This window comes from Asparagus officinalis, chromosome 7 (genome assembly GCF_001876935.1).
Source record: "Asparagus officinalis chromosome 7, Aspof.V1, whole genome shotgun sequence".
In the NCBI taxonomy this organism is placed as follows: Eukaryota; Viridiplantae; Streptophyta; class Magnoliopsida; order Asparagales; family Asparagaceae; genus Asparagus; species Asparagus officinalis.
The window spans coordinates 108,175,580-108,201,696 of NC_033800.1; the positions used below are offsets into that span (position 1 = coordinate 108,175,580).

Here is a 26,117-nt window from a genome sequence, read left to right on the forward strand (position 1 = left end):
GGCGTGGCGTGCGTGCGCGCGCGCGTGTGTGGAGAAAGAGCACAAACACTAGTAGGCCCAAAACATTACTCAAAGCCCATTAGGAAGTGAACCATTATAAACCACTTGAACTTCTCTTCAACTTCCAATGTGGGACTATTCACAATTGCCTTTTCCTTAAGAAAATGCTAACAAGAGCACACCTTAATAATTAAATTTCCTACATAATTAAGGTGGAGTTTTGATTGTCGACTCTTAATTGAGCTTGCTTGGTAGATCTTAGAGGCTTCGCAAAAACCTAAACTAAGCACATGGCTGTTACCATATGTCACATAACAATAGTTAAAGGTGGTACCACAATTAATGGTTTCGCCCTTTAATTTGGATACACACTTGATATTATATTTAGCAATCTGAAAGAGTATTGATTCAGTTCATCATGGGCTTCGTTACTATTCAATTGACCTAAGTGAAATTAAAGTGCTAGCTATCTCTCTAGTATGCACACGAGACTAAAGACAACCAAAGGCTAGTTTGAACTTTGTGCGGAACTATCACAAATAGTTGTAGTTTCAAACTTCGGCCTTACTTACATCCCAAGTTATTTGCCCTCTAACTTTATTTGTTTTCCAAGTCTATACAATACCGATAGATATCGGAGGTTAGATCCTACGGCTATAAAATTATCTCACTTTTCCTCCCCAAGAATGTTCTAAAATGAAGTGTATCCTTGTACGATAGCAAACCAATAAATCGGAAATCCAATATAATAATATAGGGAGAGTACGTCCATAGTTGGAGTTGCTGGCTTGTGGATATCATATAAGAGAGGCACTAGGGGCACACTCTCTACCACACCACCTCTCTTGTTACAGTGCACGGGGCCCACAAGAGATTTTAAAAATTAAAATCTCATGTGGGCCCCGTACACTGTAGCAAGAGATGTGGTGTGGTTGGGAGTGTGGTACAGGGTGTGCCCCTATCATTGTTTATGTTGGTAATATCTCTTCGGTCTGCCATCCCACGACGCGCGCCAACGTGGGAATTTCTGCGCAGGAAACTTTTCTGGAGCGCGAGATTTTTCCGTGGAGCTGTGCCCGGTGCCTCCTCGCCTATAAATAGAGAGGTAGGGAGAAGCTGCCATCCCACGACGCGCGCCAACGTGGGAATTTCTGCGCAGGAAACTTTTCTGGAGCGCGAGATTTTTCCGTGGAGCTGTGCCCGGTGCCTCCTCGCCTATAAATAGAGAGGTAGGGAGAAGAGGATTGGTGTGGGGAAAAATCAATTGTGGGTTTTGTATTGGAGTTCTTTTGAGAGAAAAGAGAGAGTTGAGATAGAACTTGTAATAAGTTTGGTATTCTCCTCATAGTGAAAACCCCCTCCCGTGAACCCCCCTCCCGTGGACGTAGGCTAGTTAGCCGAACCACGTAAATCTCGTGTTTGTATTTGTCTTATCTGTGAGTTGTCATAGCTTGTAGGTTCCCTCAATATTCGGTCTTAGAGCTGATGAGAGGAAGAGTGTATATTTCACTTAGATGAAATATATCACTTTCGATTCTTGTTTCCTTTGAGAAATAAGAATTTTACTATCTATTCTTGTTTCCTTTGAGAAACAAGAATATAGAGGTTGACTTGTGCTTTTGTGACGATAGGATCATATCGGATTTGAAAGACATTGAGGTGACAGTGGAAGACGAGGATCAGGCGCTTCTACTGCTTCTATCTCTGTCGAAATCTTATGAGAACCTGGTGCAAACACTGATGCTTGTGGGTGATACTTTGTCGATGGATGAGACTAGAACGGCACTTCTAGCGGATGATCTTCGAAAAATTACAACTAGTGATATGGCCACTGGTGGTAACAAGGAACAAGCTCAGGGACTATTTGCCAGAGGAAGAGGCAATGAGCGAGGAAAAGGCAAGGGAGAAAAGTCTATATCTAAATCGAGACCTCTTGCGGGACGAGCGTGTTTCAAATACGGTGAAGTTGGGCATTTCAAGGTCGACTGTCCTAACAAGAGAGTAGGTGGGAAGAAGAACAACAAGACTGAAAGACGAGAAGGCAAGGAAGAGGCGAGCTACGCTTCAGGGGAAGGGAGCAATAAGGAATGCTATGTCGTCACAGATGGCGAGGATACCTCCGGGAAGTGGATTCTTGATTCTGGTTGCTCTTACCATATGTGTCCAAATAGGAAGTGGTTTACTACCTACAGGAGCATTGATGGTGGAACCGTACTGATGGAGAACAACCATGCTTGTAAAATGATGGGGCTAGGTGATATCAAGATCAAGATGCATGATGGAGTGGTTTGAACCTTGACGGATGTAAGACACGTTCCCGACTTGCGGAAGAATCTAATCTCAGTCGGTGCTTTGGACTCCGGGAGTTGCAAGATCGTAACAGAGAACAGAGTGAAGAGGGTTGTTCGGGGTTCCTTAACAGTGATAAAGGGTGTTCGTCACGGTAATCTATATATTTTCTCGGGTACGACGGTGACGGGAGATGCAGCAGTTGGAGCTGAAGGAAGTGGTGGAGACCCATGTGAGCACACACGATTATGGCATAGGCGGCTTAGACACATGTCAGAGAAGGGTCTGGATCTGCTTGGTAAGGAGGGTTTGCTGAAGAATATAAAGAAGCCTTGCATGGATTTTTGCGAGGACTGTGTGTATGGAAAGGCGCGCAGGGTTCAATTTCTGAGAAGCAATCACAAGAGCAGAGAGATACTAGATTATGTGCACACGGATGTTTGGGGTCCGGCTTCGACAACTTCCAAGGGTGGTTCCAGATATTTTGTCTCATTCATAGAAGATCATTCTAGGTATGCTTGGATTTATTTTCTGAAGCATAAGAATGAGGTATTTGAGACATTCAAGAAGTGAAAGGCGATGGTTGAGAACAGGACAGGTACAAAATTGAAGACACTAAGATCTGACAACGATACAGAGTACACAGATGGTGCCTTCAAGGAGTTCTGTGATTAGGAGGGAATTGCTTGACACTGGACAGTTAGATCTACACCACAGCAGAATGGGGTCGCAGAGAGACTGAACCGAACACTGCGGGAGAAAACAGTGAGTATGCGATCATATGCTGGTTTGGGCAAAGAATGGTGGGCAGAGTCGATTGCTACAGTATGCTATATTGTGAATCGATCTCCACATTCGATATTGGACGGTGATACACCCTATCGGGTATGGTCAAGGGAGCATGCAGATTATGAGAGGCTCTGAATTTTTGGTTGCACCGCCTACTATCACGTCAACGAGGGAAAGCTTGACGCAAGGGCCAAGAAGGCAATTTTCTTGGGGGTATGCAAAGGGCATAAAAGGCTACCGCCTTTGGTGTACAGAAGATTCAAAGTTTGTGATCAACAGGGACGTTACCTTTGATGAGAAGTCCATGATTGCTAGGGTGCCCAAAGATGGTGGTGTTGATACTGTTGGGACTCCTGAGTCCCAGGTTATTGAGATAGAACCGAAAGACCAACCAGGTTCTAGTCGTGTTCAAGTGGGAAATCAGGTAGATGATAGGAGGTTCAGCAGGAGAATACACATGCACTACAACAACAGCAGCTCGATGATAGCTTGGCTTCCACTAGGCCAAGGCGAGTATACAAGCAGGTACAGAAGCTGGGGGCTGATCAACCCCTGAAGCACTATGGGCAGGTTAATTTGGTTGAATACGCACTCTCGGTGGAGGAAGATGAGCCGGTCTCCTTCAAGGAAGCTATTCGAGACAAGAATAGTGAGAGTTGGTTGGCTGCGATGGAGGAGGAGATGGAATCTCTCCGGAAGAACCAAACATGGGAGGTGGTCCCATTGCCCGTAGGAATCTCCGGAAGAACCAAACATGGGAGGTGGTCCCATTGCCCGTAGGAAAAAAAGCTATAGGTTGTAAGTGGCTGTATAAAAAAAAGGAAGATCCTTTAGAGCTTGGTGGTACGAGATACAAGGTGAGGCTAGTGGCTAAGGGGTTTGCACAAAGAGAGGGTGTGGATTACAATAAGATATTTTCTCCGGTGGTGAAACACACCTCTATTCGGGTGCTATTGAGTATTGTTGCTCATGGTGATCTTGAGCTGGAACAACTCGATGTTAAAACGGCCTTCTTGCACGGAGACTTGGATGAAGATATCTATATGCATCAACCTGAGGGATACAAGGTTGAGGACAAGGATAATCATGTATGTCGCTTGAGAAAGTTACTTTACAGATTGAAGCAATCTCCACGATAGTGGTACAAGCAATTTGACTCCTTCATGCTGAAGCATGGGTTTTCCCGAAGTGACTATGATTGTTGTGTTTACATTCGGTAGCTTCGTGGAGGTGATTATATTATCTTCTTTTATATGTGGATGACATGCTTATTGCATCGAAGAACAAGGTGGAGATAGATAAGCTGAAATATCAACTTAGCAATGAGTTCGAGATGAAGGACATGAGCGCTGCTAGGAAAATACTGGGTATGGAGATTAGAAGAGAGCGGGCGAATCGACGATTGTTCTTGAGTCAGAAGGGATACATAGAGCGGGTGATCACGAGGTTCGGAATACAAAGTGCAAAGTCGGTGGTGACCCATTGGCTCCACACTTTAGGTTTTCAGGTAAACAATCTCCCACTACAATGGAAGATAAGGCACACATGGAACGTGTCCCTTATGCTAGTGCAGTTGGCAGTTTAATGTACGCAATGGTGTGTACACGCCCTGATATTTCACAGGCGGTTAGTGTGGTCAGCAGATTCATGGCGAATCCGAGAAAGGCGCATTGGGAAGCGGTGAAATGGGTCCTAAGGTACATGAAAGGTACCACGGATACGGGTCTGTGTTTTGGTGGAGATACATGTCAGGTCGACGGGTATGTGGACTCGGATTATGCGGGTGATCTAGATAGACGACGATCTACTACTGGTTATGTATTCAGGATACATGGAGCTCTAGTTAGTTGGCGATCGATGTTGTAGGCTACAGTGACACTCTCTACAACAGAGGCCGAGTACATGGCTATGGCGGAGGGAGTGAATGAAGCATTGTGGCTGTGGAGTCTTCTAGACGATTTGGGGATCGAACAGGAAAGCGTGAACTTGTGGTGCGACAGTCAGAGTGCGATTCACTTGGCGAAAAATCAAGTTCACCATGCTCGTACTAAGCATATCGATGTCAGGTATCATTTTGTGCGGGATATCATAGAGGAAGGTGATATTTCTCTCATGAAGGTGCATACGAATGAGAATCCCACGGACATGTTAACCAAGGTGGTCACAGGTAGCAAGTTTAAGAATTGCTTGGACTTGCTTCATATCAGCCCGTGTTGAGTTGCCCAAGAGGGCATGGCCCTGTGGGGGCGGAGATGGAGGTGAGGTGGAGACTATGTTAGAGAATAATTGAAGAACTACGGTTAGCTTGATCCCGGTGGAGGGTACGTAGGCAGTCGCGGTATAGTGGCGCAGCTGTTTTGGCCTGGTTTTGGCCTGGATCTCTCTGGTGGAGTTCGTGAGGTTCTTCTGATGTTCGTCCAAAATTTAAGGTTTATCAAATGATGAACGAGGTGAAGAATTGTGAACGTGGGGGGGGGGGACACACCCACGTGATGGGTGTGCCCCATCCCTTCGCCCGCGTTTTGTGGGCGGCTGTCCCTCGTGTGGACGCGAGGACAGCCCGCGTTCGTGCGCTGCCTGCCAACCCACGACGCGCGCCAACGTGGGAATTTCTACGCGGGAAACTTTTTTAGAGCGCGGGATTTTTCCGTGGAGCTGTGCCCGGTGCCTCCTCGCCTATAAATAGAGAGGTAGGGAGAAGAGGATTGGTGTGGGGAAAAATCAATTGTAGGTTTTGTATTGGAGTTCTTTTGAGAGAAAAGAGAGAGTTAAGATAGAACTTGTAATAAGTTTGGTACTCTCCTCATAGTGAAAACCCCCTCCCGTGGACGTAGGTTAGTTAGCCAAACCACATAAATCTCGTGTTTGTATTTGTCTTATCTGTGAGTTGTCATAGCTTGTAGGTTCCCTCAATATTCGGTCTTAGAGCTGATGAGAGGAAGAGTGTATATTTCACTTAGATGAAATATTTCACTTTCGATTCTTGTTTCCTTTGAGAAATAAGAATTTCACTATCTATTCTCGTTTTCTTTGAGAAACAAGAATATAGAGGTTAACTTGTGCTTTTGTGACAACAATAGCCAGGGCTCTCTCTCAGGTGATATCGCTTCCGCGGCGGTGGGCGTGACTCTGCGCCCAACAAGCTTGGACCTGAAATCCTTATACCAGAGTAGCTCGAATGTTTTTTTTTCTTACAGCCAGTGTTTTGCAAAATAGTTCCACTAGTACAATAGTCCGAAACATTCTCAAATTCCCTATTCTGTTAAATCCATTGTCTTCTACTTACGTTATCCAACACTTTAGAGAAGTTACTAGTCATCATATAAGTGTTTGATATTTATCTAAATTTCAATTTTCAATTCATGTATTGTAAGTTTTATAGTAGGTTATGTGGTTGGAGCATGAAATATGTACTTGTTTGTTCTTGGACAGATATGAGCATATTACTTAAGCTAGCCGATTCATTTATTAAACAGATCGGGAATGTGATGTGGATTCGATTAAATTCTACAGGTATCTTGGACCCTTGACCTAACTAGTCACCATTTCTAGGGAAAGAAAAGAAGTCATAAAAAAAATAAGCTACAGGACAACACCTCCGCCACACACAGCCATCACCACCCTCACCCGCTACAGTGCAGGGGCCCCACTTGAAATTTTTTAAAAAAATTCAAAAGTGGGGCCTGCACATGTAAGCGGGGGAGAGGGAGTAGCTGGGTGGTACCGGGGCCGGAGGTTGCCTTTTTTGTCTGTAGTCATCCTCAGTCATTAAATATTTTGGAAAATTGTGTCAAGGCCCCAAAATCAATATCTTCATATGCTGTAGTCTCTTTACTTTTTTCTCATGTGGTTCACCCAAGAAGTGTGACATCTTGTGCTGCAGCCTTTTTTTAGCAATTATTACCCGCCAACTCAGCATAGAGAGAGGATAAAAAGTACAAAACCCTAAAATACCCTTATCTACTCTATTCTTCCATGTTATGTCTATTTAGAGTTCGTGTTAGGCCTAATTTCATGTTAGGTCTATTTAGAGCTCATGTTAGGTCTATTTTCACGTTAGGTCTATTTAGAGTTCATGTTAGGTCTAGTTTCAGTTCAATTTAATTCATATTAAGTCCAATTTAATGTTAAGTCTAATTTCATGTTAAGTCCAATTTAAGTCTAATTTTATATTAAGTCTAATTTAATTCCTTCTAAGTCTAATTTAAATCATGTTATGTCTAATTCAACTTGTTTTAAATCTAATTTCATTGGACTTAACATAAAATTAGACTTTAAAAATTGAATTAGACTTAACATGATTTAAATTAGATTTAAAATGAATTTAACATGATTGAAATTAGACTTAAAATTTCGTGTTAGGTCTAATAAAAGTTCATGTTAAGTCTAAATTCATGTTAGGTCCAATAAAAATTTGTGTTAAATCTAATTTTATGATAGATCTAATAAAAGTTCGTGTTAGGTCTAATAAAAGTTCGTGTTAGGTCTAATTGGAGTTTATGTTAGTTCTATTTCGTGTTCGTGTTAGTTCTAACTCATGTTAGTTCTAATTCATGTTAGTTCTATTTCGTGTTCGTGTTAGTTCTAACTCAGTTCATGTTAGTTCTAATTTATGAGTTAGAACTAACTCGAAGTTTGAGTTAGTTCTAACTCATGAATTAGAACTAAAACGAACTGAGTTAGAACTAACACGAACACGAAATAGAACTAACATGAATTAGAACTAACATGAGTTAGAACTAACACGAGTTAGAACTAACACAAATACGAAATAAAACTAAGCTAACATGAACTTTTATTAGACCTAACACAAACTTTATTAGACCTAACACGAACTTTTATTAGACCTAACACGTGTTATGTCTAATTTAACTTGTTTTAAGTCTAATTTAATTGGACTTAACATGAAATTAGACTTTAAAAATTAAATTAGACTTAACATGATTTAAATTAGACTTAAAATGAATTTAACATGATTAAAATTAGACTTCAAATTTTGTGTTAGATCTAATAAAAGTTCGTGTTAAGTCTAATTTCATATTAGGTCTAATAAAAATTTGTGTTAAGTCTAATTTCATGATAGATCTAATAAAAGTTCGTGTTAGGTCTAATAAAAGTTCATGTTTGTTCTATTTCGTGTTCTTGTTAGTTCTAACTCGTGTTAGTTTTAATTCATGTTAGTTTTATTTCGTGTTCGTGTTAGTTCTAACTCAGTTCATGTTAGTTCTAATTCATGAGTTAGAACTAACTCGAACAACGAGTTAGTTCTAACTCATAAATTAGAACTAACACGAACTGAGTTAGAACTAACACGAACATAAAATAGAACTAACATGAATTAGAACTAACATGAGTTAGAACTAACACAAACACGAAATAGAACTAAGATAACATGAACTTTTATTAGAACTAACACAAACTTTTATTAGACTTAACATGAACTTTTATTAGACCTAACATGAAATTAGACTTAACACGAATTTTTATTAGACCTAACATGAAATTAGACTTAACGCGAAATTTTATTAGACCTAACACGAAATTTTACATCTAATTTCAATCATGTTAAATTCTTTTTAAGTCTAATTTAAATCATGTTAAGTCTAATTCAACTTTTTTTAAGTCTAATTTCATATTAAGTCTAATTAAATTAGACTTAAAATAAGTTGAATTAGACATAACATGATTTCATGTTAGGTCTAATAAAAGTTCGTGTTAGGTCTAATAAAAGTTCATGTTAGGTCTAATAAAAGTTCATGTTAGATCTAATTGGAGTTCATGTTAGTTCTATTTCGTGTTCTTGTTAGTTCTAACTCATGTTAGGTCTAATTGGTATTCATGTTAGTTCTATTTTGTATTCGTGTTAGTTCTAACTCAGTTTATGTTAGTTCTAATTCATGAATTAGAACTAACACGAACTGAGTTAGAACTAACACGAACACGAACATGAAATAGAATTAACATGAAATAGAACTAACATGAGTTAGAACTAACACAAACACGAAATAGAACTAACAAGAACTCTAATTAGACTTAACGCGAACTTGTATTAGAACTAACACGAGCTTTTAATAGAACTATCATGAAATTAGACTTACCACGAATTTTATTAGACCTAATATGAAATTAGATTTAACACGAACTTTTATTAGACTAACACCAAATTTTTAGTCTAATTTCAATCATGCTAAATTCCTTTTAAGTATAATTCAAATCATGTTAAGTCTAATTTAAAATTTTAAGTCTAATTTCATGTTAAGTCCAATTAAATTAGACTTAAAACAAGTTGAATTAGACATAATATGATTTAAATTAGACTTAAAAAGAATTAAATTAGACTTAATATGAAATTATACTTAAATTGAACTTAAAATAAAATTAGACTTAACATTAAATTAGACTTAATATGAATTAAATTAAACTAAAATTAGACCTAACATGAACTCTAAATAGACATAACATGAAATTAGGCCTAACACGAACTCTAAATAGACATAACATGAAGGAATAGAGTAGATAATGACATTTTGGGATTTTGTACTTTTTATCCTCTCTCTATGTTGAGTTGACGGGTAATAATTGCTAAAAGATGGTTGCAGCACAAGATGTCATACTTCTTGAGGCTGAACCACATGGAAAAAAAAAAATAAATGAGCTGCAACACATGAAAATATTGATTTTGGGGTCTTGACACAATTTTCCCCATAAATTTTTATGCTAATTAAATTGCAAAATTAAAAGTATTAGATTAATTTATTAAACAAATTAGATATGAGAGATGCAGAGGGAGTACTATTTTTTATCTCATTAATTAGTTGATGTCATCTGGACGTGTTGGACTAAAAGTAGATTTTATTTATCCTACTTTTTAGATAAAATAATGGGCAAACTCCTTTTTCCATTCCATCTTTCTTTATTAATATATATAATTTTTACTCTGTCATTGTTTATTTCAAGGACTTCTTTGCGAAATTAAATGAAAAAAGAAGTTTTAAAAAAGTGAAAAACAAAGAAATTTATTGTTTAAGTATTTTTGTTTTTAAAAGAATTGGTTGAATAACTTTTCCTACTCCTATTTGGTTCATTTCCTAAAAAAGGAAATAGAAAGTTTTTGGGTCACTTTCTCATCATCACATTTTATTATACTTTTATACTTTATTATCTATTTTATTTAAATAAATATATTACCAATAACGTGTTTTCCTCTTAATCAGCAAGCAATAAATAATTAATGGATAAGAGCTCAAAAAGAACTTAATTTTCTCATTTTAACCTTTTATTGAAGCCCAGAGTCAAGACAAACAACCTATAGAAGCCCAAGGAATAAGAATTTAACATGAAAAGAAATCAAGTTAAATTCATATTCAGAATGATCAGCAGCAAAGAAACAATAATATCTCCCAATGTGGAAGGCAGAGTCTAACATATAATATCAAAACTCGCCTTCTCAATGAGACGTAGCTATTTGAATTGTTAGAATTTTGAGATACCAATCGATTCACCAATTAATTGGCTAATCAATTGGCCAATTGGTTCATAACTAAATTAGTTCATAACTAAATTGTTTTGTAGTTGATATTTAATCCTTGGAACCCAAGCCAAATCTAATGGATCTTGTCGTTTGCTATAGGCTATAAATAGGGATAGAAGATAAGGGGATAAGTGGTTTGAGCATGAAAATCGTTGTAAAAACTCAACTTGGGAAGGATGGTTACTCTTAATTGGGAAGATCTTTCAAAACTATAAACTTTATTTGCCGTTAATAAAATAATTTTGTCCTCTTCAAAAAAGTTTTCTATTCTTCTGCTTTGTTGATTAATGAAGATGAAGATGAAGATGGTGATGAAGATAGAAATTTAATTTTAAGGAGCCAACTCCTTATAATGTAAGATTTTTTTTTCTCTTTTATTTTTTTTCTTTAAAAATTCTTGTTTTAGAAAATTTTTTTGTTAGATTAATTAGACTTACTTTCATCCTCTCTTATTTTTGTGTTGTTATTTTCTTACAATTTTGTAGTATAGATTTACTTATATGCTCTTTTATTTTCTTGTAATTTTATTTTTGTAGTATAGATTTATTTTTATGCTCTTTTTTCGTTGATTAGAATTCCTTTATGCTTATAGTTTAGATTTTTATTTTTTTATTCTTGTAGTTGGTTTTTATTTTTTTTTATAATTTTTATACTCTTTCTTTTATGCTCTCTAGTCTATATTTTATTTTTTATTTTTATTTTCTAAAATATACAACTAGATCTTGTAGGAACTCTAGAATTATATGAAACTAGTTTGATTTCTTAATTTTATGATTTGTGAATCGCTCTCTTGTGTTTAAAATGATCATGATTACGATAATCAACTGGAGAATTAATTAGTAGAAGAAAATTGTGATAATCTATATTTATCTTAAATGATTTGATAAGTTATGCTTATGAATTTTAGAATTATTATCTAGTTGTTATTCATTTTATAAATAAAAGTTCACTTGGATGATAATTTAATAAGTTATGCTTTCTTTTAGTAGTTTGATAATCTATACTTAATAAATCTAAAGTAAAATATAATAAAAAAAGAATAGTTTACAAATCCTAAATGAATTTATACTAGTGGATTCAATTATAGATTTCTTATTTCTCTCTTGATTTCCTCTATCTTTTACTTATTTTGATTTTTTTCACTTTGTGTCCATTTTCTAGTTTTCTTGATTTTGTTCCCCTATGTTTGTTCTCATTTGCCATTTTTTGTCACTCACTTTCTCCCTCTTTTCTAGTTTCTCTTTATTTATAAATAATCACACACTAGTCATTATATCTCCATGCTTTCACTTCTATTTGCCCATACACAACTCTAGGAACCAATTTATATTTTTCCAACACACATTCCTCGAGGGTTCGACATCTTTCTATACTATAACTTGATAATTGTGTACTTTCAACATTGTATTATTTAGCCACTATCAAGTTTTTACACTGCTGCTCGCATAGGAGCTTGTAATTGAGATTTTTCTATTTTGGTCATTTAATTTGTGTGTTTAAGTGTGAAGGATTGATTAGAATTTTGAAGATTGAAAATTAGAGATTTGCTCAAAAAAATAATTCATATTTCAAGTATTTTTAATTTCACCATCTAGTTTATGCTCTTCACATTGGAGACAATTTAGAAACTAATAAAAGAAAATTTCTCCTGTCAACCATAATGAAATCTATCCTCCACTTGAGCAACTACTAACAAGTTAATAAATGTAAACAAGAGCTCTCTCTCTCTCTCTCTCTCTCTCTCTCTCTCTCTCTCTCTCTCTCTCTCTATCTCTCTCTCTCTCTCTCATTATTTGATTGTTAATCCTAATATGAAAATAAAAAGATTTTCTTTTTGCATCCTTTTGTAGTTGCTTTTAATTCTTAGGGTTGCATTGCGTATAGTTAGTAAGATATCACCAAAGTGATTTGAGAATTTTGATTTGATCACTTACTAGAAAATACCCTTAAGGTAAAAAATCCCTAATCAAGATGAGGCGAGGGATTTCATCTCCATTTTCTTAGCCCAAAAATCACTAATTCCTCACTATACAAATCCACCCATTTTAAAACTCATTAGACATTGTCCCCTAAGGACTCAAGCTCATTGATGTATAAGAAATCCTTAAGTGAATTGGTTTAAGTTTACTTGAATTTGTTGTTGTGTAAAGTGCTCCATAATGAAAGATGTACTTAATTGGTCATTGACTTCTATGTAGTACTAGTCTCACCTTGCCAACTGACCGATTAAACTTTAATATTTTTACTCAAGGAGTTTTTAGTTAGGAGTTGGTCTAATTGAGTCTAGGCTTAATCCTAAAACCAAGAGTGATTATTTTAAAGTGGTTGATCGTGATTTATTTTAATTAGATTTTTCTTTTTATCCTTCTTCTCCTCTCTTATTAATCTTTTAGGTCTTTTAGGTTTTTATTAAAAAAACTTAACAAACTTTTATTTTTCTTAGAACCTTTTCCTAATTTCTTTTTAGTTTTAAAAAAATTTCAAAAGAATTTATTTTAGTATATGTAAGTTTGTATTAGAGATAACACCAATAGATTAGCCCGTGTTGAGCCAACCTTTAAAACTGAAGAAATGACAAATCGAAATTCACCAGTTCTTCAAGAGTTATCCAACTAGAAGTACAATCTCATCTTGCATTATGCTACCTGATGTCTATAGAGCTAATTTTGGGCTTATATCATACTTCATAAACATGCTACCATATTTCTTAGGAAATAAAATCGAAGATGCTTACATTTTTTTATCTGATTTTGAGGAAATTTGTCTTGTGATCAAGATTAGGAAATTATCTGAGTATGCAATTAAGTATAAATTTATCCCATTTGCTCTTAAGGTCAAAGTCAAGAAATGACTGTGTAGCTTACCCATAAATTCTATCTCAAACTAGGATGAATTTATTACCATTTTTTTGGAGAAAATTTTCCCAATCTATAAAGCGGTTAAGCTTAGAAATAGCATTTAGAATTTTAAGATAGTCCCAGAGATTGATTTTGGAAGTGTAATTGATAGGTTTAAGAATCTTCTTATCGAAAGTCTTATCCATGTTTAGAAAAGTGGCGATTATGACAAATCATCTATGTGGGATTGGGTTATTCTTTAAAAACTTCCTTAGACTTAATGTGTTACAGATTTTATGAAGAAAAATACCAATGAAGCTTGGAAATTTCTAGAGAGTTTATATGAGAAAACCATACAGTGGGAATACTGTGATGAAAGTGTTTTATCAGTTCCCCCAACCAAATCCAATGGTCTTTTCCTAGAGTCTAGCATAACCTCTAAAGTAAAGATGGTTATAATGCTGCATAGGCTAGAGGCCTTAGAAATCAAAGAACGAGCCCCAGCTCAAATCACTCAAGTTTTTACCCAAAGATGTCATAACTGCCTATCTCGAGCCCATATTTTAGGAGAATGTCCTTTCTTAGGAAATTATCAACCATTAGGTCAGGTTAATGCTGTATTTCAGCATCTTATTAATAATCCATTTTTTCCAACCTACAACTCGAGTTGGAGAAATCATCATAATTTTGCATGGAATCAGAAAAACTTCTTTAGAATTTAAAATTTCACTCCCTCTTTCACTTTACAATTTACTAGAGTAAACACAGTTTCATTCAATATACTAAATAACTTTATACAGCCTAATCCTACATACCAGAATCATTCTCTTCCAAATCAGCCGATGAATCTAATTCCTCCAAGTTTTGAATATAAGTAACATTTTAGTGCCTTAGAAAAAAGTTTAGAGACCATGATAAAAGCTTTCACATAGACCACCAACATGTTGACTCAGTCTTCCAACACTCTGAATTCCTTTACACAAATAAACAGTCAAATTCTCAACCCAAAGTCATAGCTAGGTTAGAAACTCAACTTGGTCAACTAGCTAGTACCATAAGTGAAAGAGAGAAAGAAAAATTTCTAGGTTAACCGGTTACAAACCCTAAGGGTACTGGATCAAGTTCAGCTTACCAAGCTCAAGTGAATGTAATCCATTCACTATGGTCCAGAAAATAGATCGATTTCAAGTTAGTCTCCAGATCAAAATCCTTCTCCCTCTTCTCCTATTCAGAACACTAAACCTAAATAAACTCTCTCTCCTTCTGATAACTCTATTCAACAATCATCCCTTTTCAATGACCAAGAACTTGAGCTTGATAGGTTTAGAGTTGCTACTCCTTTTTTAGATAAATTTAGGCCTAAGAAAAAAAACTCTCCAGATAGAGAACCTAGGAACTTTCAAGAAAGTTAAGGTCAACATTTCTTTATGGGATGCAATCGAACAAATCCCGTCTTATACAAAATTTTTGAAGGATTTGTGTACTACGAAAAGAACCATGACTATTCTCAAGAAAGTCATTCTAGCTGCCAATATCAATATCATGCTCTCAAAGCCCATGTCTTTGAAATATAAAGACCCCGGTCCTACCATTTTTTGTGTCATAAGAAATACCTTCATTAATAATACACTTCTAGATTTAGGATCTAGTGTGAATCTTCTTCCCTAATCATTCTTTCAACAGGTAGGGTTAAGTGAGTTGAAGCCAACAAGATGTATCCTCCAATCAGCTGATAGATCCATAAAAGTACCTAAGTGAGATATAAAGGATGTTCTGATCAAGGTGGGTGAGTTTATTTTTCCCGTGGATTTCATAGTCTTGGAAATACAACTTCATTTCAATCTCAAAGGTCAGATACCAGTCGCTCTAGAAAGATCATTCTTAGCCACTTCCAATGCTTTGATCAGTTGTAGAATTGGTTAAATAAAGCTGTCTTTTGGGAATATAACTATTGATCTTAATATTTTTAATATAGGGAGCTAGCCAATTAAAGTAAACTACATTCAGGAAATTTCAAGTGAAGAGTTAGAAGATGACAGTGAATTTGAGGAGATATTTTTGTGAGGAATCTAGGATATTTGAGGAGTCTGAATCAGAATTAGTTTTCACGGAGTCAGACACTAATTTCTCTTATCTTAGCTTTGAAGACTTTTACTGATGAGCTTGGACTCCTAGAAAATACAGAATAACTAGCTTATCATACTTCAACCATGAATTTTTGGTTTAAGAAAATTTTTAAAGAAGAATTGGTTGTACAAGCTTTTAGTCACATGGAACTTGAATCTAAGATTTGCTTTCTATCTGATCAACATAAAAAATTTAAAATACAAAACCCCCTTCTTACCTACCTTCAAATATTGTAGAAATTATTAAAAACCTTGGAGTGTACATAATTTAAACACATTATTGAGTGTATTATTTTAGGCCTCTTTAAAATCTAGGATAGAATTTTCAGCAATAAGATATGATTTGAAGTAGAACCCGAGCTTATCATGTTAAATCTTTTTATTCTACATCTTTACCTTTTATTTCATAATAACAAGTATACTAAAAGGAATTTATTCTTCTCTCTTTTGAGAGTTTCTTGCTTTTTTGGAAAAAAGTAAAAAACTAGAAAAAGAAGAAAAAGAAAAATAAAAAATGAAAGAAGAAAATGAAAAGTTAAAAAAGAGAAAAAAGTAGTTTTTTGACTAATACTCCTCATACTAAAGATAATTGCATATTTCTATGTTATCATTGTTCAAGGTTGACCAAACAAATGTAAGTGTATCATTTCATATTTGCTTTACCTTAGGCATCATATAGTTTGCAATGAGGACATTGCAAAAATTTAAATGTGGGAGTGGGGACTAGTTATCTTTTACTCTATTTTTATCATTTCTTTCTATTTTCTTTGCTCTTTATTTCATATTTTTCTTTTCTTTTCAATCTCTTACAATAAATAAAGAAATAAAGAAATAAATAAAAATAAAAAATAAAAAATTTATCACTTGCCAACTTAATAGAGTTAATTAGAAATTGATCTAGTCGATAAACTTTTAATCTCTCTAATAATTAGTTTTATTCTTAAGTTAACATTTTATGATAACTCTAAATAATTTACTTAAGAAAAGATTTTCTAAGTAGTATATTGCACTAGGGTCCTGACTTAGACTTTTAATTACAAGTAATGAAAATTTTACATGCTTATCTTAAAGGGAAACTAATTTTTCAAAGTTCTATTGATCCAAATATTTTTCAAGCACACACACACACACACAGAGCAAAATCCCTATAAACTTAAGTTAATAGGATCCATTTGTCCACCAACCTATTTATCTATTATAATTTTGTATTGAGATTTGTACTAGCATATGACATAAATCAAGGCACAAATCCCAAAGATAGCCTTGATATGTAGTATGAATCTCAAAACATAATGAACGGATAAAAAAGTTGGTAGATGAATTTTCATATCCACTTAAGTTTACAAAAGTTTTACTATATATATATATATATATATATATAAAATTTACAAAAGAAGAGTGCGAAAAATGGGCACTAATAAAAAGTTTCTTAAACTCCAAAGTGGTTCTATCTTACTAAGCCTAAGTTGAATGAGTAATTAAGCCCAATGAGATATTCCATAATTAATGATCTAAACCCAATTAAGTTAGGATTCATTGAACCAAAAACTCGCTACATTGTCACTTAGAATTCCTAATAAAAAAAGGAAAACAAATAACCAATAAATAAAGAAATATATGTATATATTAAAAACAGAGTTTTGTATATATATATTGTTATATTTATATACATATATTCCTGAAAATAATTTGATAAAGAGACTTGAAAAATTATTTGAAACAAAGAGTTAGAATGTCCGTTTCAAGACTTTTTAGTAAATTTTTAAGTTGGATTTAGTTTTGTATAACTATAATGAAAAGGTATTCTTAAGAAGTTCATGTTGAAGTTATACATAAAAATATTCCATTGAGTAAAAGTAAACTCTGATTAGATTGATAAAATATATCAAGTAAATTAATTATACATTGACTTCTTCAACTTAGCAAGTTGATCAAATTTTATGGATATATTCACTGCAAACCCTCTCGAGACTACAACTCATCCTCTAGTGTAACTTAGGGTGTTTTATATGCTAAATACAACAGCGATTCCTATGAAAGTGAATTGAGATTTTTCTTTCTTTTCTTTTCATTTTCTTTCTTTTATAAAGGACTAGCAAAAATTTAGGTATGGGGGTATTTGATCATCACATTTTATTGTATTTTTATACATTCATTATCTATTTTATTCAAATAAGTATATCACTAATAACATGTTTTTCTCTTAATCTGCAAGAAATAAAGAACTAATGAATAAGAGCTCAAATGGAACTTTAATTTACTCATTTTTAACCTTTTATTGAAGTCCAGAACTAAGCCAAGTAACCTATAGAATCCCAAGAAATAAGAAATCACATATGAAAAGAAATAAAGTCAAATTCATATTCAGGATGATCAGCTACAAAGAAATAGCATAATCTCTTAATCCGGAAGGCAGAATCTAACATATGATATACAAAAATTGCTTATCTCGACGAGATGAAGCTATCTGCATTGTTATAATTTTGAGATTTTAATTGATTCATCAATCAAATGGCCAATCGATTGGGCAATCAATTGGCTAACCAATTGGTTCGTAACTGAATTATTTTGTGGTTGAGATTTAATCTTTGGAGCCTAACCCAAATCTAATGAATCTTGTTGGTTTGCTGTAGGATATAAATAAGGGGAGAGGGTGAGGGGTTTGAGTGTGAAAATGTTTATAAAACTCTATTTATAGTGGAGTTACTCTTAATTGAGAAGGTCTTTTAAAATTATAAACTTTATTTTCAATTATTAAAATATTTTTTTCTCTTTAAAAATTTCTTTAATTTCTTCATCTTCATTGATTAATGAAGATGAAGATGATGAAGATGGAAATTTAATTTCAAGGGGCTAACCCATTGCAATGCAAGTTTTCCTTTTTTTTCTTTCTTTAAAAATTATTGTCTTAGGATTTTATTTTGTTAGATTAGATTAGATTTACGTTTATGCTCTCTTATTTTTGTGTTATTTTTTTCTTGCGGTTTTGTAGTATAGATTTATTTTTACGCTCTTTTATTTTCTTGCAATTTTATTTTTTATTGTACAGATTTACGTTTCTGCTCTTTTATTTTTATTAGTTAGATTTTATTTATACTCATAGTTTAGATCTTTATGTTCTTATTTTTGTTATTATTTTTGTAGTTAGTTCTTATTTTTTTATTTGTTATTCTCTTTTTTTATGCTCTGTGGTCTAGATTTTATTTCTTTATTTTTATTTTCTAAAATGTACAACTAAATCTTGTATGAACTTTAGAATTGTATGAAACTAGTTTGATTTCTTTTATGACTTTTGAATTGTTCTCTTGTGCTCCAAATAATCATGTTTAGGATAATCAATTAGAGAACTAATTGGTGGAAGAAGAATTTGATAATCTATACTTATCATAAGTGGTTTAATATGTTATACTTATAAATTCTAGAATTATTATCTAGAGCTTTTTTTCATGAATGAAATTTTACTTGTATGATAATTTGAAGATTATCCTTTCTTTTAGTAGTTTGATAATCTGTACTTAATAAATCTAAAGTAAAATATAATAAAAAGAGAGTAGTTTACAAATCCCAACTGAATTTAAACTAGTGAATTCAATTCAAGATTCCTCATTTCTATTTTGATTTCCTCTATCTTTTACTTATTTTGATTTTTTTCTTTGTGGCCATTTTCTAGTTTTCTTGATTTTGTTCCCCTTTGTTTGTTCTCGTTTGCCTTTTTTTATCACTTTCTCCCTTCTTTTCTAGTTTTTTTATTTGGAAATAATGACACACTCTTTATATCTTCACACTTTCACTTCTAATTGTCCACACACAACTCTAGGAATCAACTTAGATTTTTCCAACACACTTTTTTCAAGGGATTGACATCTTTCTATATTATAACTTGGTAGTTGTGTACTTGCAACTTTGTATTATTTATCTCCTATCACTTCCTTTAGAGTGAGCAGTTAGCGTGGATGATGGGTTTGTTGGTGGGTTAGCAGCGAAGAGGGTGGTAAAGGTGATGTAGTTAATGGTAGCGTTGGTTCAACTTAGGGATCCACAGTGCGAGCTCGTCCGTTTGAGGTCTTGTGCGGGTCTGTCCAAGTTGTATTTTTCCTTAAGGACTTGCTCGCCACAGCTCTTTGCTCAGGCTGCGAGACAGTTTGATATTGCACTTCGGAGGTCAGTCGAAAGCATTGTCACATCCGAGGGCCCATGCTTCGGGGATCTCCAATGGAGGCTGGCCTCTTTACCTATTAAGGCGGGTGGGTTGGGGGTATATGCAGCGGCGGATGCCATACAATTTTCTTTTGTTGCCTCTTGAATTCACTCCATCGAGCTCCAAGACCACATTTTGAGAGGCTGTGGTGAGGTTTCTTTAGGTGGGTATTTTACTTCCGCTAGGGCCTTTCTTCAAGCTAAGATACCTGAGGTTGACCTTCTTCAAATCACCACTAAAGGGTCTGTCCCCCAAAACCAATGCATTACTTGGCAGACATCTTTTATGGTGGCGTTTGTAGAGATCTATCGATGGAGTTTGACATTTCAGAGAGGCAGGTTGCAATTGTTAAGTGCCTGCGTGTAAAGCACGCCCATGATTTTTTTGTTGGCTACGCTTATTGAGGGATTGGGACAGCGTATGACTTTGGGGCAGTACCATGCCATCTTCATATACATGTTGTTGGTTCCTTTGTTCGTGGAGGGGACAATGTGCCCAGTTTGTCATAGATCGTAGATGGATGCTTTTGGAGAGCATGTCATTCACTGTTAGAAGTAGTCGGGGTTTAAGTATAGACACGACTTAGTCAAAGTTGTCTTGTATGATATCCTCTAAAGAGCAGGGATCCCATCAAAGAAGGAAGCGCCGGTCAACTTCCTCACTCCTCCTGAGAGGCTAGATCTACTCTAAGGCCGGCAGACGTTCTTGTCTACAATTAGAGCGGGGGGAAGCACGCTTGTGTTGATCTCACATGGGTGTCTCCATTGGCGAAGTTTGGTAATGGAAAGTTCAAGGTTGGGCATGCAGCGGATAGAGCGGCAGAGGCAAATGTGGGCAAACATGATCAAGCTTGTAAGGACAACCGCCATAGCTTCATCCCGTTCGCTTTCGATACGTTTGGTTTCCTTGCAGCTGATGTGTAAAACCCAGTATATTTTTATTAAAAGTATATGTGAATTATTAGTGATAAATAATTCTATTGTAGTAAAGGACTTGAGGTCATGGATATACTTGATAACAAGTTATTAGAAAAGTATGTGTGTAATTTTATAGAGTTTTGTGCACTGGTTTTGACAAATTAGCAAAACATGCACGAATCTTGGAAATGTCTGCTCAGTTGACTTATGAGTCGACTGATGAGTCGACCTATGAGTCGACTGACGGGCTGATTTTCAGTTTTTCTTTTCTTTTGCGGGTTTGGTTTGGTTTTGTTTCGGGTTTGACTGTTTGTATATAACCTCTCCTACCCGAAACCAACCCTAAACCCATCAGAATCCCAGAGAAAACCCTAGCCCCTCTCTTCCCTCAAACCCTAGTTCGTTTTTGGATGATTTTTTGGGGATTTTCGGAGGATTTCAGCGGGTTTTGGCGAGGTGCAGCGAAGGGAATCATCCTCTCTCGGATTCAGGAGTTGTTCTAGCATACCAGAGATGAGTAACATCTCGCCCAGCTCTAACCCACTGTTTGTATAGTTTTCTTCGAGTTTTATTTCGTTTTCTTGAGCCTAAAACGTATTTTTGTGCATAAAGATAGATACTTTATATTATGAGCAGCAAGATCTACATTTTCAGTTTAATAAAAACTCACCAACGATTTTGTAAATGTAGATCCAGATCTGGAATTTGTTTGAACTTGGGTTTCATGTGATTTATTAATTTTAATGCGCTTTAAATATGGAAAAATATATTTAGGGTTTTGTGTAAGTAATCACATGCAAATTTTTGTTTCAGTTTGATACATATGTATGTAGGAATCATGTTTACAATTGCTGGAAATAATGAAGAGAAACTTAAGATTTAAATTTTTGTAGAAAATCAACGAAAACAGAAAACTGGGAAATTTCTGCTCAGTCGACCAATGAGTCGACTTATCAGCCGACTTATGAGTCGACTGATGAGTCGACCAATGAGTCGATTGACAGGAAATTTTCAGCCTTCTTTCTTTTCTTCTGTTCTGTCTGGTCGACCAATGAGTCGACCAATCCCAGTCGACCAATGAGTCGACTGATGAGGAATTTTCCAGTTTCCTCGGTTTTGGATCTGTTTGAGTTGCTTTAGTTTCACTGAAACTTTTTATGCTTGTTTATTATAGTTGCGTGCTTTAATATGAACGAGGAGTTGCCTCGAATAACAGGTATTAGAAATTATTGTTTAACCTGTATCTTTACATGTGAGATAACACACGGATACAAAGTTTAAGTTTACACACTGAGACGCGTGCGAAATTCGTATAGGTATATCTTTCCACATATCTCATCGATATATACACAGTTTGTTCAGTCCTCGTGTTGGACTATAATCCATTTAAGTCCTCGTGTTGGACTATAATCCATTTCGGTTCTCGTGTTGGATAGTTACCTTTTCGTCCATGTGTTGGACACCAGATAGACCTTGAGCATGACACTTATATTTGCATAGGCTGGACATGACACTTATGTGAGTTGTGATATGACACTGTATTTAAGTTCTGAGACAGGATTGTCTTCTTTTATTTTTATTCTTGTATTAGATTTTAGGTTTGGTATTTAGGGTTTTACAATTTGAGCTATATGGTATATACATGAGGGTTTCCTTGTTTGGATTATTTCGCTCGACGTACTTATGCTCATGTTGTAATGACCTAAATAGGATCAGTGATTTCATATATATATGCATTAACTGTATTTTCTGTATACAACGAGCCCTTTCTCTTAGGGTTGGTTGTGATTTGCTCGCTAGCGCTTTGACGCTCGTTGTCCCTCCCCCTTTCAGATAACGAGCTAGGAGCCCAGAGAGTTGCAGGTTGATGGCGATGTATTTTAGCTTCAGCTGTCTATTTAGTTATATTTTTCTTTTGAGCTCCATTGTAGACTTTTGTTTAGACATTTGAGAGTTTTATTCTAGAAGTTGTAAAGGCTGTGTGTCTTATTTCCTCTTGTCAAATATTTTGTATTTGAGACTTGTTGAGTACTTCAGTTTATTTATTTCAGACGTTGTTTTGTACTTCAGTATGCTAGATGAAGGAATATTAAATTTATCTCTATTACTCCATCTGTTGATTTCTTTATTATCTTTTACTTGCTTTTGTACCTACACCTTTTATTGACTCTACTAGAGAGATAGTAATTGTGATGGTGAAATATGTTATTACACGGTGTGGTGCATGGCAGGTTTGATATTTTTGGTTTTACCTTGGATTGCAGCCTTGTGTGAACCCAATGGCGTCACATGATGCGATAGAGTTCCTCAGGAGGGTATAGAAATTCATGAATAAGAATGTGGCGACAGCGGGGTCGGCTGAGTACATGTTTCGTAAGTTAGGTTTTGCAATTCAGAAAGGATTAGCGGCGTAGCTTGTTGCCCGCTTGTTATCAACATATGTGTAATTTTTTATTTCCTAAAATAAAAAATAAAACTAAAAACTAAAAAAAAACCCTCAAAATTCTGCACGAAGCTTCTTGGAAAGGCATTAACTTGGTTTTTTTTTCGAAACAAGCAGCTGAATGATTGCCAACTTTTGGTATGGAAAACAATTAAGCTAGGGAGAAAGAGAGCAACGAATCAATGAGAGACATCTATTTCTCCTAAAAAGTAGAATGCACAACACTTTATATCTAAAAAATCAAAATTAATCTAGTGAAGGAGATAAAAATTAGGTGTTGTGTCTAGGGGTGTCCATTCAGGCCCAAGGTCTGGGGTCGGGCATGACCCGGACCCGGGCATCATTGGCCTAGAACACCGGACCTAAATCGGGCTCACGGCCTAGGGACCAGAGCCTAAGGCCTGTCTTGGTGAAGCTTGGACGGACCGGCCGGTATGATATATATATATATAATATATATATATATATATATAATAGTAATATATATATATATATATGATATACTATGATATAATATATATTATATATATATATATAATATTATATATATATATATAATAAGTATATATATATATAATATAGTATATATATATGAGAAAATATGGGTATGCTTGGTACCAAGGCACAAAATTTGCGTGCTTTGTAGTGATTGTCACATCCTCCATCGGCATCATTACCCATGTGAATGGTGGTCCCACACATTTTGATATGAGTGTGAGGGAGATATGACACATCACTACCAAGCAGGCCAACTTTTTGTGCTTGGTAACAAGCATACCCATATTTCTCCTCTCTCTCTCTCATCTCTCTGTCTATATAATATATATATATATATATATATATATATATATATATTATATATATATATATATATATATTATATATATATATATATACTGAGGATAATGGGGTATGCTTGGAACCAAGCACAAATTGTGGCTTGGTAATGATGTGGCATATTCACCTCCACTTCATTCAAAATGGGGGGACAATCACATTCACGGATGGTTGAATGTGGTACCTCCCAATTGACCCTTTGAGGTGTGATAGGAATAAAACGTTCACTACCAATTGCACGAAATTTGTGGGCTTGGAGCAAGTATACCATAATTCGTATTAATATATATATATTATATATATATATATATATATATATATATATATGATAGTATATATATATGAGATTAATGGGTATCAATATGTCATATGAAAGATCCCGTTCATATAAATGAGTGGCATATGCTCCACCAAAGTGTATTTATGAGCAATTCTCTCTCGGCTACTTATTCACATTGGGTGAAGATTGTGCCAATCATTGTATATGAAGGAATCCTCCGTTGCATATGACATATGATACCATTATATCTCTCTCTCTCTCTCTTCAAGATCAAGACTTTCTTGGTCAATTCTCGGTCTCTTCTCTATATATATATATAATATATATATATATATATAATAGTATATAATATATACTATATACTATATATATAATGATATATATTATATTATATATATATATTATATATATATAGCATGGTATAGATACTAAGATATAACAATATAAATATATATATAATGAAGTTATAAGTATACTTATATGTGTTTATTATAGAATTACAATTATATAAGTATATTATATAAGTGCATAAGTATAATAATATATAAGTATATTGCATCTAGTATATATAAAAATATATCATATAAGTAAATTGTATAACTATACTTAAATAAGCATAAGGTAAGTATTTAACAAATGCATATATAACTATATAATACATATTTATAAATAAGTAATATATACTTTTGTGATTCTCTCTCTAGTTATAACGTATAAGTATATACAATATATTTACATATAATATATGTTTATATAATATATAGTTATATAATAATTTGTAAGTATATATTAATACATACTTATATAAATATAATAAGATTAATCTAATTTTTAGCAATTTTTTACAAAAAAAAGAAAAAAATAAAAATGACCGGGCCTGCCCGGTCATTTTCATATGTAGATATTTTTAGTTAATTGTTAAATTATGGTTTTCTCATATGTAGAGATTTTTAGTTAATTGTTAAATTATGATTTTTCATATGATTAACTGATTATTAATAAAAAAGTTATTTTTATCATTTTAATTTCTATGATTTTTTGTATTTATAAATCATATAATTACAAGTGATTAATAATATGATTGTTTTATCAAAATTTTATTTAATTTTTTGCAATTTATTCTTGAAAATAAAAAAATAAAAAAATCGCGCCGACCTGAAGCTCAGGCTCGGGCCCGACCCGGGTGTCCGGGTCTCGGTTTTGTCCCTAGTTGTGCCGCTACAAAAAAATAAAATAAAAAAAGGGAAAAAGCCCACTATGAACTTTGCTACAGGGACCCAAAATATGAGACTAACATGGGGGACAGGTAGGGTGTCCCCCTCCTATTGCTTAATGAGCTGGCATCATTAATGATGGCTAGTTCATTATGCAATTAGAGATGGACACCTCACATGTCCCTCTGTTGGTCCCATATTTTGGGTCCTTGGGGAATTTTTCGCCCACTATTCCCTGTCAAGGAGTTGGAGTTGAAGTGACAAGAGACCAAATACGTACCTCAAAGTCCTTGCTCACTAGCATCCCCACTAGGCAAAATACACTCCCAAAAACTCCGATGACAAACTGAACCTCCATCACCACCACATAACTCATCCCCTCGTTCACCATCTTATACGTCCTCTCCGTCAACGGTAGGATCACCCCTATGAGCACCGACGCCGTGATGGTCATAAAGAACCCTAAGTAGTACTTCCTATTGGATTCACCCTCCGGCCTGTCCTTGCTCGAACTCAACCCTAATACTATGGGCCCAACAGTCAGAAGGATGACTGCGTTGATTGAGTAAGCGGTGAAGCGTTGACGGACGACGAGGAAGGAAAAGAGGGCAGTGAAGGAGAGTTGAGTGGAGATCAAGATGGAGGAGGTGGAAAGA

The 26,117-nt window shown here is 34.7% G+C and overlaps 1 protein-coding gene across 1 annotated transcript in view; it reads right to left on the reverse strand.

Annotated features, from left to right (window-relative positions):
• LOC109847623 (purine permease 3-like) overlaps positions 1–26,113 on the reverse strand; it is a gene marked incomplete at its 5' end in the record, with an annotated part of 48,672 nt that extends 22,559 nt beyond the window's left edge. The window contains one exon of the mRNA XM_020416855.1: positions 25,742–26,113. Coding sequence (XP_020272444.1) covers positions 25,742–26,113 — 372 coding nt within the window. The remainder of the gene's footprint in view (positions 1–25,741) is intronic.